General features: G+C 42.4%; 2 protein-coding genes across 3 annotated transcripts in view; one reads left to right on the forward strand and one right to left on the reverse strand.

Moving 5' to 3' along the window:
- The window catches only part of USP34 (ubiquitin specific peptidase 34), a 250839-nt gene extending 245307 nt beyond the window's left edge, over positions 1-5532 (forward strand). For both annotated transcript variants that reach the window (XM_040453637.1, XM_040453636.1), the window contains exons 76-80: positions 667-746; positions 2857-2997; positions 3104-3247; positions 3916-4075; positions 4279-5532. In XM_040453637.1, coding sequence (XP_040309571.1) covers positions 667-746; positions 2857-2997; positions 3104-3247; positions 3916-4075; positions 4279-4886 — 1133 coding nt within the window. In that variant the 3' untranslated portion in view covers positions 4887-5532. The remainder of the gene's footprint in view (positions 1-666; positions 747-2856; positions 2998-3103; positions 3248-3915; positions 4076-4278) is intronic.
- Positions 5533-6023: 491 nt separating this feature from the next.
- On the reverse strand, positions 6024-23479 carry LOC121016221 (activator of 90 kDa heat shock protein ATPase homolog 2-like). Its single transcript, XM_040453626.1, is given in 9 exon segments — positions 6024-6292; positions 6294-6319; positions 6459-6510; positions 7063-7164; positions 7571-7717; positions 8976-9047; positions 11092-11165; positions 21938-22053; positions 23264-23479. Coding segments are annotated over 9 exon segments (816 nt in total). The 5' UTR covers positions 23344-23479; the 3' UTR covers positions 6024-6145.
- Between the last annotated feature and the right edge of the window lie 643 nt (positions 23480-24122).

Genomic DNA, 24122 nt, shown 5'->3' on the forward strand with positions numbered 1-24122 from the left:
ACACATTTCTTAAAGATAATACTTGACATTTGGAATAGTCAGAAAGAGGAAAGGTTAAAACTATTCAATAGAGGTTCCAAATAGAACACTGACATACAGCTAAGTATGGTCCACCCAGAAGAGCTTGGGGACAAGACTAGAAGCTGTTAGACTCAAGAGCAGTGTCTATGTAAATCCACCATAATTCTCCGTGTTTTCGGGGAAACAAGGTAAAAGAGGAAGGACCAGTATATTTTCTAATTCTCCTCATCCTCTCTTTGACCTTGCACCTCTCCCTTCCAGCTTAGCTAGTCCATGAAAATTATCTAATATGCAGGGTGGTACCTTAATCCAAGAAAGCTTTGGAACCACTTGCAATAATCTTTATTAAATTGTCCCAGATAAGGTTCTAACACAGAGCAAATTGGTTTAAGTTACCTCAGATCCTTTTGGGAATGAGGTGTGGAATATGACTAAATTCAAAGTATACTGCATTCTAAATTATTTCACTGGTTAAAGCATTGGAATGAATTCTTCCCCTTTAGGTATTCTATAGATTTCTAAAACGTGTAGAAAATACTCATAGTTGTGACTAGAAATACCTGTAGAATTGTACCTACAAAGTTGAATTACCTCAGTAGTATAATTTATAATTATAACCTATTCTGATTTCTTTTCAAATATTAGGTGTCCTAGTTGCCTATGAAGGTTTGCCACTTCATCTTGCACTGTTCCCCAAACTTTGGACTGAGCTATGCCAGACTCAGGTAAAGAAAATGAGTTTTAGATGATTTGGTCTTTCATCTCCTCACCATTTGGTCAGTAATTTTAGGAACAGTGGGTTAAACACTAGGTGGAAAAATTGGGGAGGTTTTAGAATCTTAGGTAAAATATGATTAGTGGAAATAATAGCTATTAAGTATTGGGCATCAAGTTGCCCTTTGAGGTTTTTTACTTCAGTAGATTTGTATCACAGGATTTTCAAATAAGCTAATATATTTGAATTTGTAATTTATAGGTCAATATAAATAGTTGTGGTAAAAGTCCAAAACAGGGAGGTATTTTGGGGGAAGTCCTTTACCTGTCCTTTACCTTTACCTCTTACCTGTTACCTTGGAGTAGGTTTTCAAGGGTCTGATGTACTTTTTTTTACCAGCATGGTCATTGAGAACAGGAAACACTATCCTACCTACTTTAAGTATCTTAAGAGCCAACTCTTTAAAGCGGGCACCTAAATAATGCTTGTTTCATTCTGGGGGAGAATGGCAGAGAGGTGGGGAGAAACCAGATTGGTCCTAAGATTTGATTCATTCCTTGGACCAGGCGCATTTAGATCCTGGGAAAACTTGGTTTCCTGACTGGTTGCAGCTGCCCATGCTCAGAGGAAGAGATGAGTTTGTTTACTTTAGCCTAAACTTTACCCACATTACAGTATCTGAAACACTTTATGCCTCTGGTACAGCCTCCTGCCTGGGCTGTAATGCTCTGTTTATTCTCCCGGTGGATGTGTGTCACACAGTGCTGTAATAGTTGTTTATCTCCTCACAAACTGAGCTCCTCAAGTGTAGAAATGGAATCCTCTCTATCCCTTCAAGAAATGTCATTTTATTCTCTGTAGTAGGAATCTTTAAAAGGCTAATTTACATTGATCACATGGCGTAGTACATAGGAGACTTTGAGAAAATGACTTCCTGGGTTTTTTTGTTTTGTTTGTTTTTGTTTTTAGCTGAGTGGTTAATTCAGTAAATGGGAGATCTCTGCTTTTTCCCTCTGCCACTGCTGCTATTCTTTTCATTCTTGATTTGGGTAGTCACTTTTTTTGGTTTCTGTACTCTGCCACTGGCTATTGCTTCCCTATTGTTTTATCTACTCCAGCACTTTACTGCTCCCTTAATTGGCTTGTTTTCCAAAGAATCCACCATCTCCAAAAACTTCCTTTAAAACAAAGCCAAACTGTCCAAGGCTTCCAGTCTGCCAGCGTGGTAGAAGCAGCCATCAAGAAACACAGGCAGCAGGCAGAGGCTCTGGCTGGTAGAATTAGGCAGATTTTCCTGACACCAAGCATCTGAAGAGCTGGGTCCTGGTCCTATTCGACTTCTGATTTTTTGGGGTGAACTTGAGTGACTTACCAAGTTGCTTACTCGAATAAAATAAGCATATACCTGTACATATTATCTAAACTTTGTCCTGTTTTATTAAATACTCCATTTTATCTCCCATATAAATGATCTTTTATTAAAATACCTATAATCTAGAGAATAGATTTACTTAAAGATATACTACTTGTGTGGAAGAGCCATGACCATTTAAAAACAGGGGAATGCAATTTTAGTAAAATTTCTTCTGTATATTGGGAACCACTAATTCTTGTGAGGTAATTAAAGGAGGTTTGCTGTTTACTTTGCAGTATTCATGGGGGGTGGGGAGGATATTTCCAAACAAATTACTATTGCTTAACATTTTAATTCCTTTTATGGAATAAGTTTAATTCTTAAAATTTGTCTTTTTTCTGTATATAGTTTGGTTACCTATTATCCATTAATTGGTCCTCTGCAAACATTCTCATCCTATTTGCTGGTCTTAATTTGTCCAGTCCTTATTCCCTCATTTAATGCTAGATAATAAAGTTGCATTTCTTTGGAAACCTATTTGTTCCTTTTGCCCTTCAGACTTGTTACAAGTCTCTCTTCCTCTGATACTTACATGTAGAGTCCAAGTGACTAAGACTTGTTTTATCGGGAGTACGGTTACTATAACTGGAGTTAGAAGTGGTCTCTGAAAGGACTTAAATGACTTTGGATGTTCATCATAAGCAGTGTGTAAGCCTTGCTGTTATTTCAGTGCTCAACCATCAGTACTTCTTCTCCCCTACTGTAGTCTGCTATGTCAAAAAATTGCATCAAGCTTTTGTGTGAAGATCCCGTTTTTGCAGAATATATAAAGTGTATCCTGATGGATGAAAGAACTTTTCTAAACAACAACATTGTGTACACATTCATGACACATTTTCTTCTAAAGGTATGTCCTACCTTTGAAAACTCATTGTGTTACTTCTACCTAGTTAGTGGTTGTGTTTTCATGGTGTTGGTCTTTTGGAGATTTGTTTTTAATCTCTTTTTCTCAGGTTCAAGGTCAAGTGTTTTCTGAAGCAAACTGTGCCAATCTGATCAGCACCCTAATTACAAACTTGATAAATCAGTATCAGAATATGCAGTCTGATTTCACCAACCGTGTTGAAATTTCCAAAGCAAGTGCTTCTTTAAATGGGGTAAGAACTGGGGGAGGGATGTTGTACTTAAGAACTTTCCTTAAATCACCTTTGGCTTTAGTACTATTTTACTATCATAACTTCTTCAAACTCTGGAAAAACTACCAAATTTCTAAAAACATGTGTTCACTATGGGCAGTGAAACCATTAAGAGGAGATATTCCTTTTATCTCTACTTGTTTATTACATTTTTTGAAAACATTACTTGTGATGTTTCTGTTATTGCCTGTGGCTCATAAATAACTGAAACAATCAGATTAATGATCCATTGATTATAAAGGCAATTAAACCTAGGGAATTAGGTGCCTTATATAGATTTCCATGATACCCAGGTCATACAATAATGGAATGCTAGCACATGTCCAGCAGCAGTTTTCCAAGTAACAAAATGTTGCTTAGATGCCAGAACAGGTTGCAGAGCTAGGTGAGTTAAGACCTTACTATTTGTGACATTCACCAGAAATCAGCCTGTTTGAGAAACTGATTTCTAGATCGAGGCCTTAATTTCTCACGGATAATATCCTAATGCTGGCTTTCTAGTTTTAGCATTCTCTAAAAATGCAAAAGAAACCAGAATGGATTCCTGGAAAAGTAAATGTGTGTTAAACTGTAAACAGCTGTCAAAATGTTAGCTTTAGAATTTGACATGTTCCTTTCTGGGTTTACAGGATCTGCGTGCACTTGCTTTGCTCCTGTCAGTCCACACTCCCAAGCAATTAAACCCAGCTCTAATTCCAACTCTGCAAGAGCTTTTAAGCAAATGCAGGACTTGTCTGCAGCAGAGAAACTCACTCCAAGAGCAAGAAGCCAAAGAAAGAAAAACTAAAGGTTAGCTTTGTGGACTAATATTAATTATACCTTCAGGGTGGGAGAGGGGGAAGAATACACTCAGTGTAATTGACTTTGTAAGAGCTGTCTGTTCAGCTGGGTCTCCTAGGTATAAATGCTAAGAACAAAATTTCCCGCAAACACCCCCCCGCCCTGGTGTGATCTCAATGACTCCTTTCAGAGAATGATGTTCATTTTTACAGATGATGAAGGGGCAACTCCTGTTAAAAGAAGGCGTGTTAGCAGTGATGAGGAGCACACTGTAGACAGCTGTATCAGCGACATGAAAACAGAAACTAGGGAGGTCCTAACCCCAACTAGCACTTCAGACAATGAGACAAGAGACTCTTCAATTATTGATCCAGGAACCGAGCAAGATCTTCCTTCCCCTGAAAATAGTTCTGTTAAAGAATATCGAATGGAAGTTCCATCTTCGTTTTCAGAAGACATGTCAAGTATCAGGTCACAGCATGCAGAAGAACAGTCCAACGAAGGTAGATTTGAAGACTGTAAAGAGTTCAAGGACCTCCACTGTTCCAAGGATTCTAACCTAGCTGAGGAAGAGTCTGAGTTCCCTTCTACTTCTATCTCTGCAGTTCTCTCTGACTTAGCTGACTTGAGAAGCTGTGATGGTCAAGCTTTGCCCTCCCAGGACCCTGAGGCTGCTCTATCACTCAGTTGTGGCCATTCCAGAGGACTCTTTAGTCACATGCAGCAACACGACATTTTAGATACTCTGTGTAGGACCATTGAATCTACAATCCATGTGATCACAAGGATATCTGGCAAAGGAAACCAAGCTGCTTCTTGACATTAGATGTAGCATGTCTACTACTTTTAAGGTCCCTTCTCTCCATCCCCCACCCCCAAAGCTGTTTGTATAAGTTTTGCTTATTTCTGTTTTTGTGCTTCAGTTTGTCCAGTGCTCTCTGCTTGAATGGCAAGATAGATTTATAGGCTTAATTCTTGGTCAGGCAGAACTCCAGATGAAAAAATTTGCATCTTCAGTATACTTTCTAAAGGGCAATCAGATAACGGATATGTTTTATGTAATTAAGAGTTCACTGTAGTGGCTTTCATTTAATATGGCTGTCTGGGAGGAACAGGGTTCCCTGGCCCTGTACAATGTAATTTAAACTTACAGCATTTTTACTGTGTATAATATGGTGTCCTCTGTGCCAGTTTTGTACCTTATAATAGAGGCAGGTCGCCTCCGATCGCTGTGGTTCTTATTATCAAAATTAAGTTTACTTGTATACGGAACAACCACAAGAAATTTGATTCTGTAAAGAATCCTCTTTAGCTGTGGCCTGGCAGTATATAAATGGTGCTTTATTTAACAGAATACCTGTGGAGGAAATAAAGCACACTTGATGTAAAAATAATTGTTTTATTTTTATTGACATGACTGATTGCTATTCTGTGCACTTAATTAAACTGATTGTGATGACTTTTCATTTGTTTACATTTAACATTGCTTTAGTCTTCTCAGATGAAAGTAATGAGGACACTGAGCGGGAGGGAAGCATTTCTCCATTATACTCTAGTTCCTTAGTGCTGGCGGCGATCCAGAACGTAAGCTGCCCCGCAGCCTGTCGGTCCTCCGCCTGGAGTGCATAGCCACTGCAGGGAGTAGCCTGATGACAAGGCCCAAGGCACCTCACTCCAACATGCTTCTGAACACATGGCTGCTATGCTACCTAAAGAGCTACAGGCCTTAAAACCCTGAAGTGAAATAAAGGAAAAGTATCGACGTGCCATTTATTTTTTTGTCTTCCTGAACTAAAACTACAGCTCAGAGTGGCTTGCCAGGACAAGCTTTAGTGGGAAACTTCAACTATCTGTACTCAGAGGCTCAATCTGTTCCCAGAGGAGCATCTATGGGAGGTAAGGTTAATACCTAATTTCCACATTGCTTGCTACTTTTAACCCAATGAGAGTCCAATCGTAGTAAAGATTCAAACAATGTTTTGAATTCTGTAAGAGGTCATGGATTTCATCCAATATAAATTAAGGGTGTTTTCTTTTTTAAAAGGATTGAGAAGAGGTAGACTTACAAAATCTTCTAATTCAACCATTTAGGGTAGTCAGCTTCAGTAAACATTTTATTTCTTCAAAATGCTGCTTCTGCCAACAGGATTTCATGCCCTCTTCTTTACAAACAGGAACTCCTTTACAGTCCAACTGCAATTCCATTTGCCCTGGAGTAGGCACAAAAACTCAGTGCAACTGTCGCATGGTGTTCTAGAAGAAAAAGAAGGAGCTTATTACTGCATTATGAAAACTATCCATACAGTACTACAACTGGCTTATTACAGTGGGGGTGGGGGGAGAAATCTTGAGTGTTTCCCAATTCTTATAACAAAGCATACTACTAACATACCTTCTGGCCAGTTCCTATGTCTCCATTTCATGACGATCTTTTTATTTGTCAACTAAAAAAACACAGGGGAAATTCCCTTAAGACATCTTTTAAAACTTCCAGTGCAACACAGAAAATCCTTTCATTAAAACTCCTGAGGTACTAAAGGTAATCAACAAACAACATACAGTCCCATCTTCCAGGTTATATGCCAGCATCACTGAGAATCCATTGTTCTAGGTGCCACAATGTCCTTAACAGTAACATCAAGGACAGAAGTATAGTGACAGTGGTAACCAAAACTGGGCTGATGTCAAGGGTGACACTGGGCAACACAGACCCTAGTGATTTAGGTGGCAGAAATGTGAAACTTCTAGACCAAGAGTTGAGGGGAATTAACTATACTTCTTTCTTCTAAAACCAGTACAATTACTATGCAACTAAGGCTTCATCTTTATCACTACTTGGTATTTGTAACTATTTACCATAACCAATTTTATAAATTTCTCAAGTTTCTGTGAACTCAGATAAAAAAGCAAATTAAAAACAGCACAGATTTTTAAAAAGCAATGTAACAGAAGGGTCAGTCCCAGCTTGCTTTTCTTTAACCCTAAAGATTACTTACCAATTCTACATATTCGCCGGTGATGTTCCCATCAAACATTTGGAATGTCCCTCTTTTTTCAGCTTCTAATATAGCAAGAGATTTAGAAAATTTCTGCACCAGCTAACCAAGTAAAACATACAAGAGACATGTCATCCCATCACGCCCTATCACCTTTTGAACCTAAAGGCAAAGTATTAACAAAATCATCACTGTGGTTTGGGGTTTTTGTTTTTTTTGTTTTTTTCCTAATCCTGAATAGTGTTTACTTACAGCTTTCTCTCCCTTTCTGAAGGAGAAAACCCAGTATTATATCCCCTAAGTGCAGACATATTTCCCTAAAAATGCCCATCTTTTAGCCCCTTAAATTTTTTTAGAAGTTATCCTAAAGACCTCTATCACCACCATGCTAGGTCTCTTCAATCATAAAAACATGGCTGTCTGGGAAACCAAAAACCAGCTCCAGTTCTTAGTGGCACATTTTCTCCCCACATCAGCACTGGGGGCCCTAGCTTGGGAAGTTACTTACATCTTTCACAGTGAAGATGCTGTACAGCTGCTCTACAGTTGGGTCAAACAGTTCGGTCATGTGCAGTGTCACCGTGGGGATCCTCACACCCAAACCTGTTGGAGATGAAGCCTGAATCTCAAGAAGAGTAGATGTTCCAAAGGATAACTAAATAGCATGCCAGGAGATAAAGCTACTTAGATTTAAAAATTCAATCTTTCAGTCTTACCAAAATGTCCTCATATTCCACACTATACCTTCCAGACGCGTGGAAAGAGCATGAAAAGCCTTTTTAGCACCACCAATCCCAGTTACTGTGAAACAGCTCATTGTGGCTATGAGCTAGCTCCTCGGCTCTGACCTACTCCCGGGCCATGGCTTAACACCCCAAAGCCTACTTGGACAAGTACATATGGCCCAGAGGGCACAAAGATAAGCAGATGAGGGACAACAGCATTTAAGGCCAAAGGCTGTCAATTCCCACCACCAGATTCCAAGAATGGGATCCTAAACCAAAAGTCTGAAGCAGTGTTTTCCACTGTGGTAGGTGAACCACAACATCACCAGGTTTTGTAATCTGCCTACCAAAAAACCCTGCCTTTGGAGCATTGTCTTGAACTAAATGCAGTATTTATCCCACAAGAAAGCCTATTTATACATTCCCTTCCCTCAAGGATGAAAGTGTCATTTCATCATTTCCCAAAACAATGGCACGGGATACAAAGATGGATGAACTGGCCCTCCTCACTAGCCTTTGCAGCTCTCCATCATTTAGAGCTTTCAATATTCTCATTAAGCACTTCCTCTTCCCTCCCTTCGTATTGGCCACCACAGCTCATACCTGCAAGGTATTCTCCATTTCCTTTTAAATGTCAATTTTAGGGAAGAAGACAATAACCTCACTTCCACGCAGTGCAGGAATTATCTAGGAGTTCCTCAGGAATTATCTCAACTATACCTGAAATACCTTTCATTCATTCGATACTCAACAAAGATTTATTAATAAGCACCTACTATGTGTGGGGCATTGTGCTAGAAGCTGGAGATACAGCAGTCAATAAGACACCTTCCATGCCACCTTAGAGCTTACAGTGTAGCAGGGAAGATAAACAAGTAATTATACAAACAAACTGAATAAATTATTCCAGAAAAGTCTTAGCAATTCTGTAGGCAAAACAGTTCACAATGTATACAATGCCAATAGTCACTACTCATGCGCTTACTTGTAACTAGCTCTCAACCTCCAGACTACAATTTTTATCCTGCAGCATAAAGAGTTTTTTCGGAAGCCTCAGACATAACCCTAACCTGGAAATCCAAGTACAGAGCAGAACTTGGGTAACTGGAAAAGGGACACACTGGTTCACAAGGGTGGCCTTCTACCCGTCTTAAGTGCCTTCATGTAATCTCCAAGGGCCTCTCTGACCTTGGCGGTACCTGCAGTTTTCATAAGATCCTTCCGTATATCCCCATCTCCTTTCTTTTTACTCACGTTCATCTACAAATCAGAAACATACAAACATAAAAATCTGGTTTGATGTACTCTTACAACATCAGGACACATGGCTGGGAGAAGCACTATGACGGTGAGGGAAGGGGAAGAAGTGGATGTGAGAGAGATGTGCCAGGTTTCTTCACAGACTGAAAAGCTGTAAGGATTTTTTAATCCAAGGTCCACTGACTGGGTTGATGGCCAGATCTTGAGGGGACTTCTTAGAAATGTGAACTCCTTAATTTGCATACAAAATGTTGTGTGTATATGTGTATGTATTCTATTGATGATGTAGTCACACCCCATGGCTTTTATCAGGGTCTAGAAATGCGCTGTCCAGTATGGTAGCCACTAGCCACATTTGGCTATTGAGCACTTGAAATGTGGCTGGTCTGATTTGAGATGTGCTACGAGTGTGAAATAATACACACAACAGACTTTGAAGATTTAGTACAAAAAAAGACTGTAAAATAATCCCAATAATTTTGATACTAATTACATGTTTAAATGGTATTTTTATACATTCGGTTAAATAAAAATATAAATATTAAAATTAATTTCATTTGTTTCCTTTAACTTTTTTAATATGGCTACTCGAAAATTTTAAATTCCATATGTGGCTTGCATTGTATTTCTATTGAACAGCGCTGGTCTAGTACCCCAAAGCCAGTGTAATTAGGAAAATCGAGTTCCCATGTAACACGGCCTTGGGCTACACTTTTTTGGTAGGGAGGAAGAAAGGAAGAGGGAGGGAGAAAAAGGGACAGTAAGAGTGGGGAGGAGGCAGACAGAGGGAAGCATCAGAAGGCCATTCTGGCTCTGGCAATGCCTCCGTGGTATTCTCAGAATAAAAAGAGATGTTGGTTTAAAATTTTTCGCATCCCTATGATTCACTTGAGATGGGTATGGTCCCAGATCCTGGGTCCCACTTTATTCTGTAATGCCACCAAGGGTTGAACCGAAAAGACCAGTTTAATATGCTGATGAAAACTTTTCATCATGCTGAATATAGCGACGTGAAATCACAGTCCTTAAAGGCATCAACCACATGTCTGAAGATGTGTATGAGACAGCACCCCCCTCTTTTTTTTTTTTTTTTTTTTTTTTTTTTTTGAGAGCGAGCAGGAGAGAGGCAGAGAGGGAAAGGGAGACACAGAATCTAAAGCAGGCTCCAGGCTCTGAGCTGTCAACACAGAGCCCAACGCAGGGCTCAAACTCATGAACTGTGAGGTCATGACCTGAGCTGAAGTCAGATGCTTAACCAACTGAGCCACCCAGGTGCCCGAGCCAGCCCCACCTGTATAGCATTTTATAACCTTTAATAAAGGGAGGTTGTATGTTTCTCAGTATGATTTAATTTTTATGTCTTTGTAAGCCTTCATATTTAAATACATTCACAAATCAAAACCCCTTTGTCAAATTATCTTGGTTTGGAAAATACGGCTGCTGTACAAATGGTCCCTCCCCAGAACCAAGCTTTTGGCTCAAGAGGGCAATCACTGAGAATCAAGCCTGGGTGTTCCCAAGGCTCTAGCTCCCAGGAGAACTAGGAGAGCTAATCAAAAGCAACATGGACTAACTAGTTTATGAAAAACCATGCGATACAATCACAGCTAAAAGCTGAATATTTTCACATTCAAAGGAAACAGCAGAGATGCAGAAACAAAACCCCGTTCACCAAGCTGCACATCCGCCTAAGCACTTAACAGGACATACACTGTCACATTTATCTGATGCCACCCCTGAAAGACGAATTAGTCCCACTTCACAGATGAAAAGGCTGTGGAGGGCGTGGTCACCTGCCCAAGGACTACACCTGGTGTATGGGGCAGTCTGGGGCTTCCTCTTCTTTCCTACACGGCTCCACTCCACACCCCACACTGCCCCCCACCCACCCAGCATAGTAAACCTTCTTGGCAAACAAACCCTTTACAATACACCACAACCACCGCACAGGAATCACAAAGTGTATTCAATAGTTTTTCAAATGCCCAACGTATACAGCAGAAGCTTGGACTTAAAAAACAAAACAAAAAAACAGATACCTCACCTCGGTGTCATCTACTTCATTTTCTTCAGAAAGGCTGAGTATTTCAATCAATCCCTTGTGCTTTGCACCAGATTCTTTAATTACACTTAAAATGAACAAAATACATTCTTCAATTGTAAAGTAACAACTGGTTTATGCCAAACTGCCTTAACTAAACAGCCCACCCTCCACACAGGGTGCACCACAGATGGTGACAAGGCAAGCTCAAGGCTTTCCCAGCACACAGGTGTTCTCCTGGCCCACAACAGAGATAGGCAAACAGCAAATGTGGAGGTAAAACCCAGCCAATGAAAGTGCACACAAAATTAGGGGCCAGGTGGAGGCATGAGACGAGTAAGTGGGCCTTTAACCCATGTTTCTGTTTTCCGCCCCCAATAATCTTTACCAGGATCAAAGCAGGATAAAGGGCTGCTTGAAGAGCAGTCACATAAGGGATGGGAGGCCAGAAAGGGGCACGGAGTTGCGATCATGGAAAGCGTGAAGGGAGACAGGCTGTGACTTAGGGAAGTTGTGCTTGGGCCCCATGCAGCTAGATTTCTTTCAATACCAAAGTGCTGATTTCAGTGACAACATCAAGATGGCAATGTAGTTATTCCCAACTTCAGTCCCCCTCACAAGACCAACTAGCAGCTATCCACAAGCAAGACACCACTGAGAATCCCAGAATGCAGAGGCAAGGCAGATGCACCCTTGGTGGACCAAAGACAAAGAAGGACCAAAGAGAAGGGTAAGAGAAGTGGTAACACTGACCAAACTGCCCCTCCTGAGGCCAGCACAGAGCTGTGGTTTCTTCAATGGGAAAAAAGTGGACATCCAGATCCCCGAGCATTGTGGGATGCTTCCTAGGAAGCCCATCTGGGTCTCAGCTAACAGGGACCACTGGGAATCAGAAGCGGGGGCAGGGCTTTCAATAACCAGAGCGCAGATCTTGTTGGACGGTGTTCTTGCTTGCAGCAGTGCATGAGCAAAGATCCCAGCCAGTGACTCTGCCCATCTGCAGAGCTCAGCTGGTACCCTATGTGACCAGGGCGCTTGGTTGGCGATTATGCCTGATTTGGACTCCTAGTCAACTGGCTGAAACCAGCTGTAGAGCCCATTCTACTGCCCCACCAAGGCAAAGAAGCAAATTTGCAGACCCACTCAACTGCTGACGGAAGCCCGACCACAGAATCTGGGCAGCCACAGAGCCCATCCTCTAGCCCCACTTGGACAGGAACCAAACCAGCAACCCTGCCCAACTGTTCAGCACAGCTTCTGGTCCTATAAGCAGGGAGCCTGAAGAGTGTCCCTAAGCAGCCTTGAAGCCCAGCCTACAATTCTGCCCAAATGCTGGACACATCTTGTGGCCTTGTCCAGATAGGGAGCCCAGGCAGTGACCCTACCCAGCCACAGAGCACAGTCCCTAGCCCCAACCAACTACAGGATACAGCTGGAGGTCCATCCCCACCAGAGAACCTAGCCAGCAATGTTGCTCAACGGCAGAGCACAACCAGAGGCTACCTGTTCTCGAAACCAAGCCTGCAGACTTCTGGGGCACAGTCTGATCACAGAGCACAGCCTGAAATCAGGTCCAATCATGAAACTCTGCCTGTGGCCTGACCTCAACAGAGTCTAGCCAGCAGAACCATCTGGTCAGGATGGTCTAAGACCCCACCCAACCAGGAGCAATGGTGGAGACCCACCCATAGTCCTGCCCAATCAGAGCCCAACCAGTGGCACTGCCTTTCCAGAGGACACATCCAGTAACCCCACCGGATCAGAGGTAACTACAGAGCCCAGCTAGTGACCCCAAGTGACCATGTAACACAGCCAACAGCCACACCCAGTCTGAAAGCCTGCCCAGCAGCCCTGCTTGAACACAGAGCCCAACAAGCAGACCCACCCTACCAAGGAGCCCAGCTAGTAGAGCCCTGACCCCCAACCTCAGAGCATGAGCAGTGGTCTCACCCAACTAGAGACCCTGACAGCATGCCCTGCCTACCATGAATGCTACTAGCTGACCCACCCAGTAACCCATTCAAGCTAAGCTGAATGGTGAACATTTTTCCTACTGAAGCAAACTGGTTAAGTCTGGAAAAGGAAACCACTTATATGTGCAGATACCAATGCAAGGAATTAAGGCTCATGAAGAATCAGGTAAACATGACCCCACCAAAGGAAACTAACAAAGCTCCAATAACAGATCCTAAAGAAATGGAGATCCATGAACTATATAATCAGTAATTAAGAATAAACCTCTGGGCACCTGGGTGGCTCAGTCAGTTGAGCATCCAACTTCAGCTCAGGTCATGATCTTACCACTTGTGGGTTCGAGCCCCAAGTCAGGCTCTGTGCTGACAGCTCAGAGCCCGGAGCCTCCTTCAAATTCTGTGTTTCTGTCTCCCTCTGCCCCTCCCCAACGCTTTCTTTCTCTCTCAAAAATAAACAAACTTTTTTTAAAAAAAGAATCAATTTCTTGGGGAGCCTGGGTGGCTAAGTTGGTTGAGCGTCCAACTCTTCATTTTGGCTCAGGTCATTGTCCCAGGGTCATGAGATTGAGCCCCGCATCAGGCTCCACACTGAAGCCTGCTTGGGATTCTCTCCCTCTGCCCCTCTCCCCCACTTGCACTCTTCTCTCTCTAAAATAAATTTAAAAATTTTTTTAATTAAAAAAAAAGTTACGTTTTAACTAGAAGGACAGACAACTAAATAAGAGAATACATGAGCAGAATGAGAAGTACCACAAGGAAACAAAGCAGAAATCCCAGAGCTGAAGAATACAATGACTGAAGAACTGCACAGAAAGCTTGAACAGCTAAAATGACCAAGCAGATGTAAGAACTAGTGAATCAGAAGATAGGTTATTTGAAATTGGCATCATAAAAACCTAAGAATGTGACGGGCTCCTGGGTGGCTCAGTTGGCTAAGCACTGGCCTTTGGCTCAGGTGATGATCTCAAAGTTCATGAGTTTGAGCCCCACATCAGGCTCTGTGCTAACAGCTCAGAGCCTGGAACCTGCTTCAGATTCTGTGTCTCCCTCTCTCTCTGCCCTTCCCCCACTCATGCTCAGTCTCTCTCAAAAGTAAATAAATATTAAAAAAAATGTTTTTAAACATAAGAATGTGTAAAATCCACCAATAACAGTAATATACATAGTATATATATATTAAGAGTAAATATATAGTCAAAGTTAGATCTAATATTGTAATGGTGTTGCATAATTCAATTACAACTCTAATTTAAAAGCTAAACATACTAAAAATGATCCTAACTACAATAATTTATTACTAGATACAGAATATAAAAATATGCAAATTATAACATCAAGAACCTAAAATATGAGGAAGGCAGAAGTATAAATTTCTGTATGCTATCAAAGGTCTTAGTAGTTTAAATAGCATGTTATAAATATATGACATTTCATGTATGTCTCAGGGTAACGACCTGAGGAAAACCTGTAGTAGGTACACAAAAGATTATGATAAAGGAGTTAAAGCACACTACCACAAAAAGGCATGAGATCACCAAGGAAGACAGCAAGAGAAGAAGCACGAACATTGGATCTACAAAACAGGCAACAACAAAATGGCAAGTGTAAGTTGTTACCTATCAAGAATTACTTTAAACATAAACCATTAAATTCTCCAATCAAAAGACACAGAATGGCTGAGTGGATTAAAAAGAAATAATAGAGACAACATCCAATAATATGCTGCCCGTAACACAGAGGCTCACTTTAGCATGATAGTGAGAGTGAGGGGGTGAAAAAGATATTTCAAGCAAATGGCAACCAAAAAAAAAAAAAAAAAGCAGGAGTAGCTATACTTGTGTTAAACAAAATATTAAGAAAAAAAGATGGTCAAAAAAAACCTAAGTAAGGTTGTTATATAATGGTAAAGGGATCAATTCATCTGGAAGATATAATAACTAAATATTTATGTACCTAACATTGAAGCACCTAAATATATAAAGCAAATACTGATAGATTAACTAAAAGGAGAAATAATTGGCAATATAGTAATAATTGGAGATTTTAATATCCCATACTCAACAGTGGAGAGATCACCCAGACAAAAAATCGATAAGGAAACAGCAGATTTGAACATTATAGACCAAATGGAACTAACAGACATATACAGAACAATCCTTTAAATATCAACAGAATATACATTCTTCTCAAGGATCCACACAACATCTTCTGGGATAAATCACATTGGACACTAAACAAGTCTCAACAAATTAAAAAATATAAAAATTATAATAAGTATCTTTTCAAACCACAATGGTATGAAGCTAGAAAGTAGTAACAGGAGGAAAGCTGGAAAATTCACAGATATGTGGAAATTAAATAAAACATTTCTGAACCAATGGCTCAAAGAAATCAAAAGGGAAATTTTAAAAATAACTTGAGACAGGAGTGCCTGGGTGGCTCAGTCGGTTAAGAGGCCAACTTCGGCTCAGGTCATGATCTCACTGGTTCATGAGTTCGAGCCCCACATCAGGCTCTGCACTGACAGCTCGGAGCCTGGAGCCTGCTTCAGATTCTGTGTCTCCCTCTCTCTCTGCCACCCCACCCCACGCCCCCGCCACACACTGTCTCTCTCAAAAATAAATAAACATTAAAAAATAAAAACTTTTAAAAAATTTAAAAAAAATAACTTGCGACAAATAATAGAAACACACACACCAAGACCTATGGGATGTAGAAAAAACAGTTCTAAGCAGGAAGTTTGTAGTGATGAGCACATAAATCAAGAAAAAGAAGATTTCAAATAAAGAACCTAACCTTATACCTCAACAAGCCAGAAAAAAACAAAGCCCAAAGTTATCAGAAGAAAGCAAATAAGAAGCATCTATAGATTCAATGCAATCCCTATCAAAATGCCAATGGAATTCTAAAATTTGCATGAAACCACAAAACACCCTGAACAGGCAAAGCAATCCTGAGAAGGAAAAACAAAGCTGGAGGCATCATAATTCCTGATTTCAAACTTTACTACAAAACTACAGAGATCAAAACAAAATAGTAGTGACATGAAAACAGACAAAGACCAATGGAACAGAATCAAGAGCCCAGAAATAAATCCATACATATATAGTCAACTTGTATTTGACAACGTAAGCAAGAATACTCAATGGGTAAAAGACAGTCTCTTCATTAAATGGTACTGGGAAGGTGTACCTGCATGGCTCAGTCGGTTAAGTGTCCAACTTCAGCTCAAGTCACGATCTCATGGCTCATGGGTTTGAGCCCCATGTGGGGCTCTGTGCTGACAGCTCGGAGCCTGGAGCCTGCTTCGGATTCTGTGTCTTCCTCTCTCTCTGCCCCTCCCCTGTTCATGCTCTCTCAAAACTAAATAGACATTAAAATTTTGTTTTAATAAATAAATGCTACTGGGAAAACTTAATACTCACATGCAAAAGACTGACACACTGGACCCCTATCTTATACCACTCAAAAAAACTAATTCAAAATGAACTAAAGACTGAAATGTTAAGATTTGAAACCATTAAACTCCTAGAAGGAGGATAAAAGCTCCCTGACAGCAGTGTTGGCAATGATTTTTGGATGTAACACCAAAACCACAAGCAACAAAAGCGAAACAAGTAGGACCATCTCAAACTAAAAAGCTTCCGCAAAGAAAAAAATCAGTCAACAAAATGAAAGGGCAACATGCAGAATGGGAGAAAATATTTGTAAACCTTATGTGATAAGAAGTTAATATCCAAAATACATAAGGAACTCCTAAAACCTGACAACCACCCAAAAAAAAAAAAAAAAAAAGAAATAACAATCCCAGTAAAAATGGGCAAAGTACATAAATAGACACTTATGCAAAGGAGATGTTTAAATGGATCACAGGTACATGAAAAGGTACTCAACATACTAATCATCAGGGAAATGCAGATCAAAATCACAATGAGGGGGCGTGTGGGTAAAGCAGCTGACTCTTGATTTTGGCTTAGGTCATGATCTCATGGTGGTAAGATCAAGCCGAGAGTGGGAGCTTGGGAGTCTCAGCGTGGAGCCTGCTTAGAATTCATTCTCTTTCTCTCTTTCTCTTTCTCTCTCTCCCTTTCTCTCTCCCCCTCCTCTCCCTCTCCCCCACTTGCACATGCACGCTCTCTCAAAAATTAAAAAAACAAAACAAAACAAAAAGATCTATGGGAACAGGGGCACCTAGGTGGCTCAGTTGGTTGAAAGTCTGACTCTTGATTTTTGGCTCATGATCTCAGGGTCATGGGATCAAGCCCCCATTCGAGCTCCGAGCTGGGTGTGGAGACTGCTTGGAATTCATTCTCATATTCCCTCTCTCTCTCTCTTCCTCTCCCGCTGCCCCTCTCTCCTGCTCTCTCTCTCTCAAAAATAAAATAAAAAAATTTTAAGTTGAAAAAACAAAAAACCAAATCACAATGAGGGATCACCCTACATGTGCTGGAATGGCCAGGATCAGAAAGAGATAACAAGTGTTGGTGAGGATGTGGACAACAGGGAACCCTTGTGTGCTGTTGGTGGGAATGCAAATTGATGCAGCCACTGCGGAAAACTGGATGGAGGTTCCTCAAGAAAATTGAAACAGAAGTACCATATGATCCAGCAATCCCACTTCTGGGTATACCAGTAAAACCTTGGTTTGTAACCAGAATTCGTTCCAGAAACATGCTTGTAATCCAAAGCACTTGTCTACCAAAGTGTTTTCAAGTTGTGCTTGTTGTGGGCTTAGTTGTGATCGGTTGTGATCATGTGCCATTTGGCGTCACCTACTACTCGCATTGCAAGATACTGCTCATTTACTGAGTTAGAATTTACTGGAAATGTTTGCTTGTCTTGCAGAACGCTCACAGAACAAGTTACTCATACTCCAGGGATTTACTTATATCCAAAGGAAATAACATCACTATCTAAGAGACATCTGCACCTCCATGTTGACTACAGCATTATTTACAGTTGCTAACACATGGAAACAACTGAAGTATCCACTGGATACTTCAGTTGGATAAAGAAAATGTGGTGTACACACACACACACACACACACACACTATTATTCAGTCATAAAAAAAAAAAAAAGGAAATCCTGCTATTTGGAACAACATGGATGGACCCTGCAGGCATTATGCTAAGTGAAAAAAAGTCAGACAACAACAAAAATGATATCTCATTTACATGTGAAATCTAAAAAATCAAACTCCTAGAAACGGAGAGTAGATTGGTGGTTGCAGGGAGCCAGTGGTGTTGAAGGTGGTCAAAGGAAACAAAGGGTCCAAACTTCCAGTTACAGGAAGAGTAAGTTCTGAGGATGTAATATACAGCCTGATGACTACAGTTAACATTATTATATTATACATTTGAAAGTTAGTAAGAAAGTAAATCTGAAAAGTTCTCAACATACACACACAAAAATGGTAACTATGTGGGATGAGAGATGTGTTAACTAACCTTATTGTGATCATCATTTCTAATATATACATACACACACACACACACACACACACACACACCCCATCAGGCCATATACCTTAACCTTATACAGTGTTATAAAATCAACTGTGTCTCAATAAAGGTGGGAAAAAATTAAAGTTTAATTTAAAAAAGAAAAAAAAACGACCAGTGTTGACTCTTCCCCAGAGGGTCCCACTTGCCACCTCTGGGGCTCACTGCTAGAGGAGAAAAGCACAAGGGGTGAGGGTAGGGCATCCTCAGCCTGCCCTCTAGCTGCTGTCTTGGAGTAGCTGAGTCTTATCTCACAAAGGAGGTGGTTGCCACTTTGAGGTGAGGGAGACAGAAGAGACACAAGGCCACGAGATTCCCTGGGACACTCGGAGCCCTGTGCTGGGGGTGGGGTAGGGTGAGGGTGTAAGGTGCCAGACCCTGCCATGTCCAGCCAACAGCAGACAATGAAGGAGCAACAGAGAGAAAACCTCTAGCCAGAAGGTCCCAGGCAGGAGTGGACTTTTGACACTTGTGGAACACCTTCCTGGGCTCAAGCCCAGCTCTAGCAAAGCGGCCAGTAGGGCAAATGCCCAAGGCCAGCTTGCTGTGGAACTCTCTAACCCAACTCTCAAGAAAGGAGCCGACTCCTGGGCAAAGGCCCAAACTTTAACTCAGTACAATCTTCTACAACTAGATCTCTCCCTCTCCCCTCCTCTTCCTTTTCCCCTTTGTCTTCATATCCATGATAATTTCAACAAGTATTCATTGAGCCCAGACTGTCTGTCAGCCAGGAACTAGGCACCACGGCAGAAACTTACTCTTTTAACAAACACACAACGTTCCAGACAGTGATCTGGGCCTGGAAACAAAACCAATCCATCCCTAACCAAATGACTTAAAGAATGAAAACAACACAAATATTGATCAGCTGATGAACAGATAAACAAAACATGCTATATCTGTACAACAGAATATCATTCAACCATAAAAAGGAATGAAACATGCTACAACATGGATGAGTCTTGAAAACATTATGCTGAGTGAAAGGAGCCAATCACCTCCATGTGTGACCCAAAACTATAAAAGTCCTAGAAGAGCACAGGCAGTAATTTCTCTGACACTAACCACAGCAACTCTTTTCTAGGTATGTCTCCTGAGGTAAGGAAAATAAAAGCAAAAATAAACTATTGCGATTACATCAAAATAAAAAGCTTCTGCACAGCAAAGGAAATGATCAACAAAACTAAAAACCTACTGAATGGGAAAATATATTTGCAAAAGATATATCCAATAAAGGATTAGTATCCAAAAGGTACAAAGAAATTCTACAGGGGTGCCTGGCTGGCTCAGTCAGTACAGCCTGTGACTTTTGATCTTGGGGTTGTGAGTTTGAGCCCCACAATGGATGCAGAGCTTACTTTAAAAAATAAAAATATTTTTTTGAAAATAAAAAACTTCTATAACTCAACACCAAAAAAATAAATAATCCAATCTAAAAATGGGCAAAAGACATGAACAGACATTTCTCCAAAGAAGACATACAGATGGACAACAGACACATGAAAAGATGTTCAACATCACTAATCATAAGAGAAATGCGAATCAAAACCACAATGAGAGATCACCTCACATCCATCAAAATGGCTAAAATCAAAAATACAAGAAACAGGGCACTGGGCTGCCTCAGTCAGAAGGGCAGGCTTGATCTTGGTGTCATGAGTTTGAGACCCACATTGGGTGTAGAGATTACTTAAATAAATACATATTTTAAAAAACAATAACAACAGGAGAAATAACAAGTGTTGGTAAGGATGTGGAGAAACGGGAACCCTCCTGCACTGTTGGTGGGAATGCAAACTGGTGCAGCTACTGTGGAAAACAGTGTGAAGTTTCCTCAACAAATTAAAAATAGAACTACCCTATGATCCAGAAATCACACTACTGGGTATTTACCCAAAGGAAATGAAAACACTAATTCAAAAAGATATGCACCCCTATATCTATTTCAGCATTATTTACAATAGCCAAATTATGGAATATTTTATTCCAATATATATATGTGTATATATATGTATATATACACACACACACACACAATGAAGTATTATTCAGCCACACAAAAAAAATGAAATCTTGCCATATGCAACAACATAGATGGATCTCGAGATCCATCCAACGTTAATAAGTCAGAGAACGACAGATACCATATGATTTCACTCATATGTGGAATTTAAGATGAGACCGAGTAATATATACAATTGTTCAATCCCTATATTGTATATCTGAAACTAATTTAACACTTATATTAACTATACTGGTGTTAAAATTAAAAAAAGGGGGGGGGTCATTCACAAAAGACCACATACTCTAGGATTCCATTCATAGAAGTGTCCAGAAGAGGCAAATCCACTGAGACAGAAAACAGATCAGTGGTTGCCAAAGACTGGGAAATGACTGCTAACGAGTTCAGGGGTTTTTGTGAGTGATGAAAATGTTCTAAAATCAACTGTAGTGATGGCTGCACAACTCTGTGAGTGTGCTGGAAACCACTGAACTGCATACTTTACATGGATGAACTATATGGTATGTGAATCAGATCTCAATAAAGCTGGTATTTTTAAAAATCCCTGCCCTGATGAATGGGGGCTGGAGGGCAACCAGATAAATAAAATATTTAAGTAACCATATAAAGATACCAAATAACAGTGCTGTGGGGGAAAATAAAGTGGGAAGGGAGACAGTACAAGGAAGGGACCTGCGATCTTTGTATAACAGAGATAGGTGGCTTCACTCAGGACAAGGACCTGAAGGACCCAAAACAGTCCGCATGCAGAGAAGAGTGTTCCAGCAGCTCCAGAAAACTCTAGGGCTCACAAGTGCCTGGCAGACAAGAGTCCAGCTGCAATCAAAGAGCTCTAAGCAGGGGTGCCTGGGTGGCTCAGTCGGTTAAGCGTCTGACTTCGGCTCAGGTCATGATCTCACAGTCTGCGAGTTCGAGCCCCGCGTCAGGCTCTGTGCTGACAGCTCAGAGCCTGGAGCCTGTTTCAGATTCTGTGTCTCCCTCTCTCTCTGACCCTCCCCCGTTCATACTCTGTCAATCCCTGTCTCAGAAATCAATAAACATTAAAAAAAAATTAAAAAAAAAAAAAAGAGCTCTAAGCAACTCTGTGATGGGAGAAAGGGAAGCCCCCAGCTAGTCGGACATGACAGAAGGGTATCTGTAACTATGAAGACCAATTCAGGGGCCAGTAAGTGCTAGGCTCATATCAGGAGTTCTAAAAATATCTGCTGAACAAATGAATGATAAATGAACCAACTCTGCCCCAAGGCTGCCTCCAGCCCTAGCTGTCCCCTGAGCCCCGTTACCTTTCCAGCTCAGTCTGATGTTCCACTCATAGAAGAAATCCTTTGCGGCTGCTGCAAGAAACCTCACCTTCTACCCGCCTCAGCTCACTGATTACACGGTGTCCAGTCTCATTCTCCACGACGATGCCTACCAGGAGGTTGCGGAGCTTCCCCTTGTTCAAGCTGGTAGCATCCCGCTCTGTCCTGCCAGGGACCAGAAAGGAAGAGCCATGAATGGAAGCCCCAGCTGGTATCCACATGCCCAGGCTGGGGCATCAGGGCAGTGAGATCCGCTCATCTCCTCTCAGGCAGCCTTGACAGACCTACCAATCTCAAAGTTCCAAATGTGCTTCTTAAATCAGATTTCCACCAAATATCTTTTCATATTCCCGCTCAGTTCGTTAGGATACTATTATCCACTATGTAAAGTAGTATTTTGTCTTCAAAACACTAGCTTATTTGGGGGCAAGGGGTCTAGCAATCTCACCCATTGGAAATGGATGGGCAAAGCGGCCATACAAAAAGGCAGTAATAACCGAATTAATTTTAATCACAAGACAAATGATCAAGTGTTTTCACACATATATTATCTCATGCAATCTTCCCAAATAAATGCTTCCATTTTAGGGAGTGGAAACGAGGTGAGAGAAGTCCCTGGTGTATCATGGTGACAGTGCTGGGAAAGGAGAGGCCAGGGCTCCCTCAATAAGCCGCTCACAAGCTGACGGCTTTACTCTGCCCTGACCTGCCTCAACATCAGCTTGATGGCCTTGAGGTAACACAGCCCTCAGTGATGCTGCATCACCTCCTGAAACTCTGGGGCAGAGAGGGAGGCAAGTATCAAGCCCATGTTCCAGATGACATCCAAAAAGGATGTGCAACCGCTCAAACTCCTAGAAGGCGGGGCTCACTAAAAGCCAATCGAGTTAGATCTACAGCTGAGATCCAATTTCCTGTTCTTTCCACTACACGCAGACCAACGGACAAGCGCGCACACACGCGCACACTCTAGCTCCTTTTAACTTCTAGAAACATCAAGAGGGGTGGGGGGTGGGGGAGTCTTAAGGTCACAGACTGTCAAAGTTGAAGAGGTAAGTCAGATACCATTCGTGGGGCCCAAACCAAATTTCACAAGAAGGAAACTGCAGTTCCACAGCCAAGTGCAGATAAGCCCCCAGGTCTCCGGACTCACCTGAGGCTTATTTACAGCAGCGCGCTGAGCGGCTGCGGGGGCGGGGAGAATCCTCTGCACCTGTGCAGGCCCCGCCCTACGGAGGGAGCGCCGCGGCCCGAGAGGCCTGGCCACCCCACCCCGCAGGGCACCGGGAGCCCGGTGCTCGCAGAGGGGCCCCACCATCCCGCCCGCCGCTGCGGAGGAGGTGGCCCGAAAGCCGCGGCCCCCGCCCGGCCGCACCAGTGCCAGTTGTTCACATTGGTCCCGTCCTCCCGCTCCTCCACGATCCAGCGCGGGTCCCCCTGGCCCCATTTGGCCATGTCTACGCTGACGGAGCGGCCTCCGCGGAGAACAAGAAAGGGCCTCCGTGCGGGATGCCCTGCGGCTCCGTAGCGACGTTTCCGGCCTCCGAGCCCGAGATCCGAGCGTTCGCGGCGCCCAGAAGGTGCCAGAAAATCCCGCCCCCTGCGCCGCCCCGCCCCGCTGCGGGGCGCGGAGAGAGCAGGAGCCCTGCCGGGGATCCGGAGGCGGGGTCGCGCGGAGCAGTGCAGAGTTGGGGCCGGTAGGCCGCGAAGGCCAAACGGGGTCGCAAGGTCTGGGAGGTAGGGGTGATGGGGGCAAGGCGTCCGAGAAGTACGGCTGGAGAGGGGCGCGATCCAGGAGCCCCGGGCCCGCCAGGGGACTCGCAAGTGCAGAGCCCAGGAAGGGGACCTTCGGCCGCCTGCAAAAAACCGAGACGCCGTTTAAGGATTCTTTATTACTATCGCAGTGATTATTTTCAGTGCAAGCAAGTGGTGGGTAAGGGACGCCTGAGGGAGGTATTGGGGATGCAGCTGGCAGGCTGTCAGCGGCCCCGCTAACGGCATTCGGTGAACCTGGTCCTGGAGGATGCGCCCCGAGCACTTGATCGCCCTTTTCGCGGTGCGACAGACTCCAGCTCGGAGCGCGCGCACGGTGCGCTGTGGTCTGTGCTGTGCGCACGCGCTTCACGCCGCAATCATATTCTGTTCCTGCAGAGTTGGTTCACCCTGGTTCTCACGCCTTTCCAACACCTGTGCAAGCAGCACGAACTGCCAAGTTCTGTTACTTCAGAAATGTT

The sequence above is a fragment of the Herpailurus yagouaroundi genome, unplaced genomic scaffold, assembly GCF_014898765.1.
Source record: "Herpailurus yagouaroundi ecotype Mexico unplaced genomic scaffold, PumYag 210, whole genome shotgun sequence".
Taxonomy (NCBI): domain Eukaryota; kingdom Metazoa; phylum Chordata; class Mammalia; order Carnivora; family Felidae; genus Herpailurus; species Herpailurus yagouaroundi.